Source organism: Elephantulus edwardii, unplaced genomic scaffold, assembly GCF_000299155.1.
Source record: "Elephantulus edwardii isolate Elephantulus edwardi_28Jun2011 unplaced genomic scaffold, EleEdw1.0 scaffold00012, whole genome shotgun sequence".
Lineage (NCBI taxonomy): Eukaryota > Metazoa > Chordata > Mammalia > Macroscelidea > Macroscelididae > Elephantulus > Elephantulus edwardii.
In genome coordinates this window covers 22,887,478-22,902,778 of record NW_006399762.1, presented here as the reverse complement: position 1 = coordinate 22,902,778, position 15,301 = coordinate 22,887,478, and the positions used below count along the sequence as shown (strand labels likewise).

General features: G+C 42.4%; 1 protein-coding gene across 1 annotated transcript in view; it reads right to left on the bottom strand.

The window, feature by feature from the left end:
- The window catches only part of ELOVL6 (ELOVL fatty acid elongase 6), a 180,862-nt gene extending 166,565 nt beyond the window's left edge, over nt 1–14,297 (bottom strand). The window contains exon 1 of the mRNA XM_006881090.1: nt 14,209–14,297. Within this exon, the coding sequence (XP_006881152.1) occupies nt 14,209–14,297 (89 nt within the window). The remainder of the gene's footprint in view (nt 1–14,208) is intronic.
- Between the last annotated feature and the right edge of the window lie 1,004 nt (nt 14,298–15,301).

Here is a 15,301-nt window from a genome sequence, read left to right as displayed (position 1 = left end):
TTCCTTCCTTCCTTCCTTCCTTCCTTCCTTCCTTCCTTCATTAAAAGGGAGTTTTGGTGGCCTAGTAGCAGGGAGTTGCACTGGTAACCCAAAGGCAGGTGGTTCGAATCCATTTGGAACCAGATACTCCACAGAAGCATTGGCAGTCTCCTAAGCAATTACAACCACTGGAAACTCACTCAAGGGTCACCTATGAGTCGGTTCTGGATCCACAGCAATGATTCTGACTTTGAATTACAAAAATGTGAAGGACCAAGTACTCAGCAAAATGGTACAAGCGTGCTCGATAGCAGGAATCATGTTCAGTATCAGCACTTACAAAATACAATTTAAGAAAACTCTGCTACAATATGAATGCAAGAACAATTTTTAAAAAGCCAATTACAATCCAAGGCAACCACAGTGTGCTGCTGAAAACAGAATGTCCTTAACATTTCTACAATGTCACATATAATTATTGTTGTTATTGTTATGTGCCATTGAGTCGCCTGTGACTCATAGCGACCATATGTACAACAGCCCTAAACCATGCTCTGTCCTGTGCCAACATTATTGTCTCTGACACACCCACCTAGGTGTCAAATTAATAAGGAAGACAATGTGTATGCCTCCGACATACACACCTAGGAGATAATATTTTATTGTTCAAACCAAATGACCCCTAGTTTCCTTTTCCTCACTAGTATCTCCAAGTGGACTTGTGATAATTAACAGCTAGCTTAGAAAAGAAGATCAGAAAAGCTATTTTTAAATACGTCTAAGATGGTCATTGAGCAGTAGAAATAAACTACAAGAGTAACTGTAGGACTAATGGAAGAAAAGCAAGACTTGAGGTTCAGGTTAAAATGTAGAAAAATATTCAGTCAGGATTGCTAAATGAATGGTAGAAGGAGCTTCTTAAAAGCCTTCAGGTTCTGAATGAATTAGCAATTTAAGAACAAGTTCTTAGTGATTATCCATACAAACTTTCCAAAGGTCATCCATTTATAGCTTTTATCTAAAGCCGTCAAAGATGTGCTGCATTGGGGAAGTCTGCTACCAAGAATCTCTCCAAAGATCTAAAAAAACAAAGATATCAATTTAAAGATCATCAGGTACACCTGATTGATGATCCAAGGCATGGCATTTTCAATTTTTCATAGGCATCTGAAAGTTAGAAAATTAATACGGATGACAATCAATGTCTTTCAATTGAGATGTTGGTGAAGAGCATCAACTAGCCTATTGACAGCCAAAAGAATAAAGACATCTCTCTTAAAGGTAGTGCAACTAGGGGGCTCCTTACGGGCAAGGATGGAAACGTCGTCTCACTTACTTCGGGCACATTTTCAGAAGGAACCAGTGCTTGGAGAGACGTTACGCTGGGGAAAGTAGAGTCAAGCCAAAGAGAGGAAGACCCTCACCCAAGATGAATTGACAGTTACTAACACAATAAACTTAAGCATGGCAGAGAGTGTGAGGATGGGCAGGACAGGACAAGGATCCATTGTTCATAGGATCACTAAGAGTCACAATCAACTTGATGGCACCTTTTAAGACACTTGATATCCTATTCATCCCTCTCCTTCCTCCCCACCCCTAAAAAAGCCAAAATCTCAAACTCATTGCCACAGTTTATGAGTCTATCAATTGCAAAAGGATGAGATTGTCTATCTTTCTAGTCTGTGTAACCACCCGTAGATTTAAACTGTCAGACATGCACCCTTTTGGTTAGCAGTGCAACACCCTATTAGCAGAGTTTTGTCCTTCTAGATTCCCCAAAACTGTTCAAAAGTTTGTTCAAAAATGAACAATGATTAGAAGCAGAATAGGTTTGGTTTTTTTCAATTTTCCCTTCTGATTAATGCTCTATATTCACCATTGCATATTCTCAAACTCCAACATGACATTTACTTTATTCCAGGAATATTTATATACATACCCTTGAACATCGTTAAAAATTCCTCCTGGAGAATTTATACATGGGTGGCTTTAAATCTCGTACTTACAATAGATCTCTCATTTTACAAAGACAGATACAACCAAAATATGATGATGTTTGGGAAAAAAAATCAGAAAAATCTCAGAGGAATAGTTGAAATGTATTGGCTTAAGGGAAGTAGTCTTTAATGATAAATTAAGCCACTTTAAACCCAGAGAATTTTGTCTATTCTCTGTCTTATAAATGTAGTCAAGCACCAACTTGCTCTTGTTGGGATGTTCTGAATGTAGAACAAGCAGAAACACTTAGGTCAATACTCTTGGTTTTCTGGAATATAACCTTATGGAACAACCAGGTGAGTAAACCAGGAATAAAAATATTAGGAGATTTATTTCCCATTCATAGTGTTATGTCAGTGAAGTAGGTAAATCTATTTTATAACAATCCTCATCTTTAATCACTTTATAAAAAAAAAATTCCACTTCTGACGAAAACTTTGTAATACACTGTTTTTCAAAATTCTTTTTTTCCCTAGAAGAATGAGAGTAATAAAAGTTTGAAGAGAACTCCTTTACCTCGTGAACCTAACAAAATCTTTTCTTTTTATTGAGTAAGCATCAGACCATTCTGTGCCTTCAGTCCTTTTACTTTCATTGCTAATACCAATTGCAGCACTCCTATGAGAGACTACCACAAGAGCATAAAGTTTCAAGTGCTTCAAGAGAATTACTCCCAACTAGACAATAGGGAGCTCTGATGGCGGAGTGGTAAGAAACTGCATCATAATCTCAAAAGAATGAGGTTCAAATCCACTAGCTGGTCCACAGGAAAAGGATGGGGCAATCCTTTTCTCTGCAATTTACTGCCTCTGAAAACCTGCTGGAGGGTCAGCTACAAGTTGGTTCTGACTCGATGGCACACAACAACAACAGACAATAAAAAGGAGCTCTGGTGGCTTAATGTTAAGGAGTTGTGCTGCCAACCCAATGGCATATGGTTCAAATCCACCAGTTGCTCAGAGAGAAAGATGGGCAATCTCCTCCCATGTGATTTACAGCTGCTGAAAACTCACTGGAGGGTCTGCTGTGAGTTGGTTCTGACTCAAAGGTAATTAACAAAGTAACAGACAACAAAAAGGAAACGACAAAACTACAGAATAACTGAACTTAAAATTGTTTCATTTCTCAGGTCTTTGGATCACACTCCAAGTCAAAATTTCAATTAAAACCACACAATCCAAATATCCAATAGTGAAGTGACACAGTGACTGAAAATGGGCTCCAACACATCTGAAATTGTGGGAACGCCACAGGAGAGAGCAAGGTCCAGATCTGTTGTTCATGGCACTCCTATGCATCTTAGTTGACTTTACAGCATCTAACAACAGTCAGAAAAAGGATTCTGAATTGACAAGGGCCCAGAGTTGATCAGTGTACAGTCTTTGGTATTTGTTTGGAGGACATTTGTAAGACTCTCTAGTGGCCTAGAGATAAGAATCTGTGCTGCAATCTCGAAGGAATGCAGTTCGAGTCCATCCCGCTGCTCCACAGGAGGATGGACAATCTTCACATGTTAACTACCTCTGAAAACACTCTGGAGGGTCAGCTGAGTCGGATCTGACTCTATGGTACCCAACAACAGCAAAGCATACTTTTCCTGTTCTGCTCTGACAATGTGAGGGAGCTGTAATGGCTTAGTGGTAAGGAAATGTGCTGCCAATGCAAAGGTATGTGGTTTGAAACCACCAGTTGTTCTGCAGGAGAAAAATGGGGAATCTCCTCCCAACGCAATTAACTAACTCTGAAATCCTGCTGAAGGGTCAGCTATGGGTTGGTTTCAACTTGATGGTACACAACATTATAACAACGTGGCCTCATATGTGATCCCAGCGTTGGCCAAGGAACCGAGTGGAGAACAAATCATGTGGAAGAAATACCCTAGTGGACTTCCCGTCTCACAAACGAGAGAACTAGAAAAAGGACTATACTTAAAATCTGTGGTTTCTCTACTTCAGATTTTCCACAATTCGGGCAGCAAAAAAAATGGAATATTCATCATCACACTTATGCAAAAGTCAAACATAAACATTAATGAAAAATTAATGAAATTAATTAAAGTCCAAAAGTCAGTAGGAAATCACAGATACCAATCCCTTTCTAACACACAGAGCAGAATAAATGCAGCAAACAGCCTGCCTTTTCCTTTTCTCTTTCTTTCCCCCTTGAGGCAATTGACCTACAGATATTTGTAGGAATCCAATGAGGGTGTTCCTCAGAGTTATGGATGATGCAACTTCATCTCATTTACTTTGGATGTGTCATGAGCAGGAGCCGGTCCTTGAAAAAGTAATTATACTGGGAGCTAAGCAGATGGTCAGCAAAAGAGAGGAAAACGCTCAATGATAGAGCCTGACACCGTAACTACAACAATGGGCTTGAGCAAGGCAGAGCTCAAGATAACCTAAGAAATGACAAATGGATACTTCTTTAATTTGACCCCAACAAAATTTAAACTTGCTTCATTTCCCAGGCCTCTGGGTCTTTCTCCAAGTTAAAATTGCAATTAAAACTACACATCTTAAATATCTAATATCTTGTCAGAGACATTATTGCTGATGTCAGATGGATCCTGGCTGAAAGCAAAGAATACCAGATTAATGTCTATTTGTGCTTTATTAACTAAGCAAAGGCATTTGACTGCGTGTATTATCCCAAATTATGGCTAACACTGAGAAGAACTGGAATCCCAGATCACTAAACTGTGCCCGTGCAAAACCTATGCCTTGGATCAAGAGGCTGTTGTTGTGCAAACAGAGCAGGAACACTACATGATTTAAAATTAAAGTACGTGTCAGGGTTGTGTCCTTTCCTCAGAGCTATTCAATCTGTATACAGAGCAAATTATTTGAGAAACTGAACTCTGAAGAATATGGCATTAGGATAGGAGGAAGACTCATCAACAACTTGTGTTATGTAGTTGTGTTATGTAGTTACTTAAAAGTAAGGAGGACTTGAAATATTTGCTGCAGAAGATCAAAGACTACAGCCTTCAATACAGATTGCATCTCAACATCAAGAAAATAAAAATTCTCACCCCGGATCATGATAGATGGAGAAAAGATTGAGAGTGCCAATGACTTCATCTTACTTGAACCCACAATCAACACAGTTGGTAGCAGCAGTCAAGAGACCAGGAGACGTAGTGCCCTAGGCAAGTACGTTGGAGTGGGACTTCTCCAAGTTACTGAGGAGCAATGACATCAGTTCAAGGACTAAGGTATGCCAGATTCAAGCCATGGTCTTTTCAGTCACTTGCTATACATCAGAGAGCTGAACAATGAGTAAGGGTGATTCAAGAAGAATTGACGCTTTTGAGTTGTGGTGTTAGAGTACTGAATATTCCATGGACTGCACTGAGGAAAAACAGATGTCTTGGAGATGATACAAGCAGAGTGCTCCTTAAAGGCAACGATGAGGCTTCATCTCACATACGTTGGGCATGTTTCTAGGAGAAGGACATCATGCTTGGAAAGGTAAAAGGACAGTAAAAGGGAGGAAGACCTTAAACCAAATGGATTGACACAATGACTGCAGCAATGAGATCAAGAATGTCAGAGATTGTGAGGGTGGCACAAGATAGGTCAGCCTTCAAATCTGCTGACCATAGGGTTACTATGAGTCGACTCAACTCAGTACACCTAACAACCACAATCAGCAGATCAGCAGTCAGAGTTTACACCGAAGTTACACTAGTGAATGAAACAACAAGCATATCAGATTGTGAGAACGGCATAAGATAGGGCAAGGTTCAGATCTGTTGTTTATAGGATTGTGGATAGGGTTCTTTTTAGCTTTTGCTAAGTCCTAATTGACTCACTAACAGTCAACAACAACTTGTTTCTATTAAGTTTAGATGGTGATGGAAAACACATTTCTCTTTTATATACTAAATCTACTCCCAAACATGGCAAAGTGGCATACTAGAGGCCATAAAAAATCATTCTGAAGAATTATTTGCAATTAGACAGTCATCAACCATAATGCTCTTAACATATTTCAAGTATATGCAAATAACTAACTAGGAAAGAAAAAGAAGAGACAAATTCACAAGAGTAAACTTAGTTTTTCATTCTTGCATCTCCATATTTTTAGATGTTTTCAGTTTTTTCTCCTGTTGTAAATATTTCTTCAGGCTCACGAAAGAATTTAAATCCATAGAGCAAAGCTTAATAAAAAAGTGCTCTTTCTTTAACCTCACATTGTACAAACTGATCTCCAAGAATAATAGGGAAATTCCTCAACCCACTCTCTGTTGGCTGGGTTGTTTTGTTTTGTTTTTTCAATTCCCTCAATCAACAAGAGAAAACTATTTATCTGTCATCATGCACACCTGGCCCTATGAGAGCCTGGCTTGAGGGCAGGCAGTACTAGGTAGATTCTTCAGCCATGGCAGAAACACCAAATCCCACAATATAGATCCCAGCTAAGGGTATGATAGAGTACCACAGAGAAGCAGACAGAAAGCTTTAACAGAAAAGTTGAAAATCTGTAGTGTCATGGCTTTGTTTTAGATAAAATTATATTTGATAATAGAACCATCATTAAAGGTTTCCAAGGTCATAAATCTTTGCAGAAGCCGAATGCCACATCTTTCTCCTGCACAGAAGCTGGTGGGTTTTAACTGCTACTCGTTTGGTTATTGCCACCAGGGTTCCTCCCAAGTGATGTTTAGAAATAACAAATCTTCATGACTATTTTTCTACAGTGGATGTTATACTAATGCCAGTCAGTGTTTTCTGTTGCTATATGGCAATAAGTGCTTAGAACCCACTTAGTGAAAAGTCAAAGGTCAAGTGACCCTTATGCAATCATTGACTAAAAACTACAGGTCCTTTATTTGTTTATGGTGCTGCCAAGTTTTCAAGTACGTTGTTTTACTGATTGTCACACTTCATATACTAATAAAGTGATTCAAATACTTCAGGTCTCAGTCAGACCTAGAACTTTTTTCCTCTTCTAGTCCCTGGTACTGCTATCAGCTAAGTATTGAGCTGCCAACTAAAAGATGAGCAACTGGAACCCACTCTGCCTCACTCACTTTGGGCACATGACCAGCAGAGATTGGTCCTTGGAGAAAGGCATCATGCTTGGAAGGGTGGACTGACAGCACAGGAGAGGAAGACCCCAAATGAGATGGACTGATATATTAACTGGGGCAACGGGGGTTGGTGTGTCAGAATTACTGAGACTGGCTCAGGACAGGGAAAGGTTCAGAGCTGCTGTATATAGGGTCGCTATACATCACTGGCGACTCAATGGCATATAACAATAACATACTATGACAGGTTTGGAAGCAGGAGGGGCAACCACTTCCTAAATAACATGCCTCCAGAAACTCTATGAACTTTGATAAATGTCAATAGTTGTAGATGGGCTTCAGGCCTTTTGTTCAGGAGGTCGCTATGAGTCATGCTCGACTCAAAGGCAATCAACAATAGTTGCCTTGAGAGAAAGAGGTGGCAGTTTGCTCCCTTTAAGATCCACAGCCTTGGAAATCATATGGGCTTATTCTACTCTGTTTCCTAGGGCCACTCACCAGCAGTGGCTTTAACTTTTTATGTGTTTTGTTCTATTATACAAACTATAAGTAATAACCAATTGGATGACACCTAAGAACAACAGAAATAATTCCTGCACTCCAAGTCCTAACTATATTGTCTTAGTTTGCTGCTGTAAAAAATCGAACCAGCACAAGTAGAGAACAGAGGCAAATTGTGTGTACTGATGACTGCGTTCTAGTCATAAAGCACAGCTCCACTCACCTATGCCCACACATGAAAAATTAAATAGATCAAGTAATTATTTAAATATACAATTCACCTCAAAAATACTTAGTTGAAATAATCCATATCACTGAAGTGAAGCTGAATCCCTCAAATGTTTCTATGACAATATATTCCTTCATTTTACCTTTTGTCTAAAATCTGACTAGATGGTTATTTTGCAAAAACTTTTCTATAATTCTATATGATTAACAACCCATGTTATGCAGATGACAAAACCTTGTTTGCTGAAACTGAAGAGGACCTGAAGTGCTTGCTTTAGAAGGTCAAGGACTGTAGTCTTCAATATGGATAGAGGCTCAACATCAAGAAGACAAAGATGCTCACCACTGGGCCAACTGACAGTACCATGATGGATAGAGAAGAGATTGAGGTGGTTAACAGTTATAGCTTGCTTGGCTCCACAATCAACACTCTTGGTACAAATAGTCAGAAAATCAGAAAGTCAGACGAATTGCACTGGGTAAATCTGTTGCCAGGGACCTCTCCTGAGTACTGAGAAGCAACGATGTCAGTCTAGAGACTAAGGTGCATCTGATCCAGTCCATGGTCTTTGCAATTACTTCCCAAGCATCAGAGAACTGGATAATGACTAAGAAAAAAGAAGAATCAATGCCTTTGAGTTATGGTGCTGGAGAAGAGTCTTGAACATACCATGGACTGCCAAGAAAACAACTTGATGGCAATAGGTTTGGATTATTTTGTTTTAGTTTTAAATATTTGTAAGCTTCTATCTCCCTCAACGGCCCAGAATGGAAGGCTTTGTCTTTGAAGAAAGTTTGAAAAGTAACTCCTGGATGTGGTGTAGACCAACTTTGAAATGAAATTCAGACCTTCAGATTCAGTGTCATCTAACATCACACCAACAAGCAGGATGCTCTCTCAAGATCTCATAATTAAACTTCTAATGTAGCAAAAATAAAAATTTTTACCACTATAACGAAAAGATGGATAATCAATCAGGCATTTTTTCTATGCACTGTTGTCAGTTGGTTGTGGCTTACAGCAACCCTCCGTCAAGCTTCCAAGGCTATAAATCAACGCAGCCCATGTTTCTCTGGCACAACTGTTGTTGGATTTGAACCACCAACAGGAGACTTTTGAGTAAGCGGTGCAACTCATTACAGATGACACCATCAGAGCTCCCTTAAGTGGATAATAAAAGCTCAAAATCTTTTACTTTAAACCCATTGTCTTCTTTGGGAATCTTCTACAGCAAGGACTATATGAATACTCACATATCATTTTTATAGACACATGGAGATTTGCAAAATTCCCACATATTTTATTATGTTCCAGAATTACAACACAGTTCTCATTTTTCTTCTCTACATTTTCTTTTTCTTTCTTAATCTAGAGCTTATTATGCCTATATTATAGTGCTCCCTAAAGTACTTTGTTGAATGGCTTGTTATGGTCCTTCCACTTTAGGCTTTCTAATTCTGAGATTAATATGAGCTGCAAGTCTCCTAAATAAATAACATAATAAGTATACTGTGGACATAGGAATTCTCTAGATAACTAGTCAAATCTGTATTTGCTGTGAATTGAATAAATAAAAACTCTGTAGCCTTTTCTGTCCTATGCTTCTTTTCTGTCCTACTATACATTGGCTTGAGTTGAAACCAACCCATAGCTGATGCTCCCGTGAGTTTTCAGAAACTGTAAAACACATGAGAGAAAACTGCCCAGCTTTCCTCTGCAGAGCAGCTGGTAGACCCAAAGTACTACAACTCCTTGCCCACCAGGCCACCAGAGTTGTGTCCTATAAAAAGATTGCATTATTTTTCTTAAAAATGCATGCAGCAGATCACAAAGGCTTCAGGGATTAATGCATAGTACCTGTTACTACATGAAAAGCAGTAGTGCATTTTAAGAGTGAAATGAACTTTTACACTCTCTCTATTTTAAAAGTTAAATGAACATACAATGCTTTATCTTAAGCAAATTACTAATTCAGGCTTCTACCACTTTTTATATTGAAGTCCATTACTTTCTACATCTCATGTTACTTTCCAATCTTCACGTATAAAAAAACTACAAATCCACAATTCTTCAAAATTAGTCACCTATCTTAAGAAAAAAGTGAAATTATGAATATTTCCTCAGCTAGACTGTACCTAATTTTATAGCATTACTAAAAATTCTTATAGTATCCTACAGACTATAAAAGTAATACACTCCTTATATTCACCAACACAGAGAGAAGTCAGAAAACTACAGAGCACTGAAAGGCAGGGTGTGTGGAAGGTCCAGAGGATGGGGGAGGGCTTCATGAGGTTCTAGGCAAGCCCTTTGATGACGTCATCCCACATACATAATGCTACAGCAGTCAGCACAGGCCTCCTGCTCTCCCATTGGTGAACACTGTGTCAGCAGACATCAGAAGATAATCATCATTGGCCAGACGCTTACAACTGGAACTAGCATTCACTGCTGTTAACACAGACCTGGCAGGCTGCTAAAGGAGAAAGCAGAGCCTAGCTTCCCTTCTCACTCAATGAATTTTCTGTCCGCTACCAATCACTAAGCAATTTCACTCCCTTGCAAGCAGCACTTAAAACAGGTAAAGGCCAGACATGTCAAAAAAGAACAACGTGTCCCTATCCTCAACGTTGTAAAACCAAAAGGGCTTTTCAGGGTAAAATTGGACCTAAAAGCTGATATTTTCCTCTACCTCAGAAAATAAACTGTCTTATACCGGAAAATATTATAGAGGGATATTTTTAACTTGACATGTTTAAGGCTATTCTTGCCCTAGACAATACATTACTTCTTTGACTTTCAATTGCTACTCTATATGGATTTACTAAAAGCATTGTAGAATTTATATCTAAGACAGTATGAATATAAGGTTAATTACTCATTAAGACAGCAATGAACTAGATAAATCTGCTTCATTTTAATTCCATTCCCAAGAAAGGAGGTTCTTCTTTTTCCTCTTTTTTTAAATTTAATTAGTTTTAATGAAAGTTTACAGAGACCTAGGGTTTCCAGTCATTGCGGCACTTTTCTCCCCACCCGCCCAAGGAGGTTCCTTTCTATGAAAACTTCCTAAGGTGATGAATTGCTATGAACTGCCAAAAGAACAAACAAGTCCGTTTGAAAGCAAGTGCATGCAGGGTGTTCCCTAGAGCGAAGGATGGTGAAACTTTGTCTCACATACTTTGGGCATGTTAAGGAGTAGACAGTCCTTGGAAAAATACATCATTCTGGGAAATGTAGAGAGGTTCCAAGAAGAAGACCCTCAACAGACTTGACACAGTGACTGGAAAAATGGGCTGGACCATATCTGAGATGGTGAGGAAGATGCAGGATAGGGCAAGGTTGAGATCTGTTGTCCATAGGGAATGCTATGAATTGTAGACTCAAAAGCACCTAACAAGAACAAGGTAATGGACTATAGCATGTTTCATAAAATACCTTTCTTTTAGGTTCCCTTAAATTATGACAGTAGGCATCAACAATATACTGACAAAGCATCATTCCTCCTTTGATTCTTCAAAAGCCAGTGTAATTCATTTTTAAGATATGCTGACTCTAAAAATTTTTTAAGCTAAGTCTAAGATGAACAGCTGCCAATAGATTCTAAAAGTCAGAGGCTTCACAAGTTGTTTTCCCCACATAAAAATTATCTCAAATCATTTTATGTTTTAAGTTAATATGTCTATGGAGAAGATAACATTGTGTGGTTTCTAAACTTTCCTTCCCAAAAGTCAAGGTCTAAGCCTTGGTTTAGAGTTCCCTTCTGTCTGTAGAGATAAAGAAAACGTACATTTTTTTTAATATACGTGGCTTACGGCTTATTGCTACTGAATTTTCTTGTTTGTTTGGAGCAGGTTATAAAATGGGGGAGGGGTCCCCAGGTTATTGTGGTTAAAAAAAGAATTCGGTTCAGCTAGATTTGCAAGAAAAAGCTAACCACTACCAGGGTTAATATGTTGTTACTATGCAAGCCAAGAAGAAGAAAACGAAGTCAATACAGAAGCTGGGAAAAGCAAAACCCCAGGATATGACTAGGAAAAGGAATTCAAAATTCAGGGAAGTTGAAATATGTTAAGCCTCAAGTACGATTTGATAGTGCTATCCAGACTGGGAATTAATTCACAAGACAGACATTTTCCTAAGCACCAGTCATGCCCAAGATACAAGAATAGATGTTGTGAGGCACCAAAGGTGGAGAGATAAGTAATCAAATATATGTAAAAAGCCAAGAAAAGATATTGCCAGAGAAAAGTGTACATAAAGAGTTAGGAGGAAAACAGCACCTAACTCTAGAAGATGAAGTGGTACATTCTGTCATTTTCAGTCCCATGAGAGCTAGGCTGAGCCTAGTTCAGTACTTGTTGAATGAATGTTGGTGAAGAAGCAGAAAATAGTACCTGTAAGGCACAACAAAGTAAAAGGCAGAAGAAGCTTAAGGGACTGCAGGCAGAGGGCAGACATCTGAGCTCACTGCTCCCAGCCACGGGAAAGCAGACTCTGAAAAGGCAGGTTCAACCAGCATGCAGCAAGTTAGAGACACAGCAGACCTTAGAAAATCAGGCAAACATGGATGCGGAAATGAAAAGGCTAAGTGGCAAACACCAGCTGAGAAGTTCAAGGCCCATGCTGGCTCATCTTACAGCATTAGGTGCCACACTGGCTTGGGCCACTGCCCCTTCTCCGCCTTCAGCAACACCTTCTAAGGCGCAGGAGGAAGTGCATTTGGAATAAGACTACCGAGGCTTCCCCCAGAGTGCCTGAGGCCTGCAGTGTTTCATCTCCTTTGGGATGAAGCCACCTTTCAAAACCACTATCTAAGGCAAGTGGTTTCCAGAGCTGTGGCTCCGCTCTCAGGAGGGGACTCAGTCCCGCAGCCCAGGTGTTTGGCTGCACTTTCTGGTCCTCTTGAGCGGCTCCTGTCCACCAGCTCTGGCCGGACGGGGCCCTGACCTTCCGGGCCCCACCTCGTCCCCAGCCACGCCGCAGCCAGAGCGAAGTGAGAGAACGCGGGGTGCCGCGGCCCCCGCCCACATGCAGGCCGGGACCCGGGCGGCGTGGTCGGCGCTGGGGACGGACTCCGCCCGGCTGCAACTCTAAATGGCCAGCGGGCCCCGGGCCCGCCAGGCGGGGAAGCTGGCGGGACAGCAGAGCTTCTGAAGCTAGCCCCTGGCCACAGTGGGCAGGAGGAGAGGATAAGGAACCTCCACGCTCCTGCCCGGTGCACCCGCGCCTAAAGCACCAGCTCGCCCCTGCCCGCCGCTTGCCGGCGTCTCGAGTTTCCCATTGATGTGAAGGCGGAGGGAAGGCAGGTCGTGAGGGCGCCAGGGCGCGCGCACTCGTGCACGCCGCGTGTGTAATCCTCCGGCGCCAGGGAGCCCCCAGGGCCTCACCGTTCACCCCTGGGATCACCAGCCACTACCGGTCCCTGGATGCGCCAGGTTTGCCTTTTACCGAGCCTGCCTGTAGGAGAGGTCAAGAGAAGGAACGTGGCTACCGCAGTTCTGTCGACAAGGAAGCAGAAGCGAGATGATGAACACACACTCCCCTGTTAAATATTGCAAGGTGACACAGAATCGCCTCCCACTCAAGGGTTTTCAAAAGATCTGGCGGAGAGAATACAGTAAACAAGCAAGATGTTTTCCCCGATAAGAACTTTTTCTGGGGAAGAAGACTAGCCCAACCAAGGGAGATTTTGTTGTTTTAATCAGCGCTTAAACTCCAATCAGCCGCTTCTCACGGAATTAGAAGTGTGTCCAAAGGCGTTACCATGAAACAGAAACTTAATAATGGCGTGGTTCCACTAACTCTGTTTCATTCATTTTTATTGCTGTTTTCATTGTCCCTTCCTCTTCCCCCTCCCTCCCTCCCGCGTCTCAGTCTCAACCGGAAAGGGGTCGGCAAATGGAGGAATGGGGCTGGAGTGCCAGAGACAGGAGGGCAGGGAAGTGGAGAGCTGCAAGGAGAAAGGAAGGACACGAGGGATGGGGACAGGGCGCGGACCAGAGTCGAGGGCGGCGGGCAGCAGAGGGTTAAGGGCGCCGGGAGTCCTCCCCGCACTGCCTTTCACACTTGGCTGCTGGGAGGCCAAGCCAGAAAACCCAAACCTAAAGGAAAACGAGGAGGCGACTAGCCCAGGTAGGAAAATCTGGACCGTGCCATCTCTCCCGCCGTCTTTGTCGCGCAGACACCTACTCCAAGATCACATATATGTTCTGTGTTATATAATCTATATGAAAGATGCATGCATGGCCGCGATTCACCCAGGGGCACCCACAGCCCCGCACGCTTCCTGCAGCTCCAGTGTCTGCTGTACCCCGGAGACCCGGGAATTTTGGTAGCCACTCGCACGGCTGGCAATTCATCGCTCCATTCACGCCCGAACAGGGAGTACCGACATTAAGGAAAACCAGAAAGCCACGCAGGGCTCCTGGGAGCAGGATCACGCCAAAGCATCACCTACCAGTTTTCTTGCATCCACTGGATGGCTTCATTCTCGTTGAATTGCTTTTCGAATTCGTATTCTTGTAAAGTCAACACTGACATGTTCATTGGGGCTGATCCTCGGAGAGTCGCTACGTGTTCTCTATACAAAATAAAATAATCTGTAAAGCGCTTGATTTCGAGGGCTCGCCTGTCTGCTTCCCCCACCCACCCCCCTGCGTCTTCCCCGGGCCGCTCAGGCTCAGGCTCGCTCGCTCTCCCAGCCTTTCTCAGCTACATCCAGGGCTGAGCATTGCCTGTGCCTCCGCTCGCTGCTCCAAGGGCTTGGGTTCTCCTCCTCCTGGCGTCCGCAACCACCGTAGGAGGAAATGAATGCCTTGCGGTCTTAGTGCCCGCACGTTTGTCCATCACCCCTTTTACTCGTCTACAGGGAAATCTCCTCCCCCTCATGCGACCGGAAAAAGTAACCCTTTGTGTGGAAGAGCTAGCCCGAACCAGATTTCTCCAATCCCCGGCTGGCGGAGGAGGGTTTGGGGTGGGGGGAAGAGCTTCAGTTCACCTTCTGGAGAAGGAGGAGAGAGGAAATGGCCTCGAGGTTATCTACTATCCCTAATCCCAAATTCGTGGACCGCCTCGCCCTGGTTTTGAATTAAGTTTCAGCATGTGGGGCACAGCCCAGAGGCGCGTGGACCAGCGAGCTGGGCGAGTAGGCGATTGGGAAATCGTAAAACCTGCTGGCCCTCTCGCAAGCTAACTCTGGACAAATTTTGCTGGGATAACACCTAAAGGGAGAGGACTTCCACCTCTCTCTCTAGCACTGTCCCCTTAGGGCTTTCACCTACACACCTTTTCCTGAGCTCTAGTTACGATTCGAGCTAACCAGGGGCCAGATTGGCCAAAGGAGCTAAACTCTGGCAAGCTGGAGATGCTGAGGATGAGGATGGTAGAAAGTCGAGAGCTGCGGGTAGCCGGAAGAGGGAGAAAGGTCAGGGACCTGGGTTAGAAAGGGTTTTGCTAGAGGGGGAGAATTAATGAACTGAGACAAAGGGGCGGGGGAGGGAGGGGGGAGTTAGCAGATAGTAGAACTGGACCAACTGGTCCAATGCAAACAA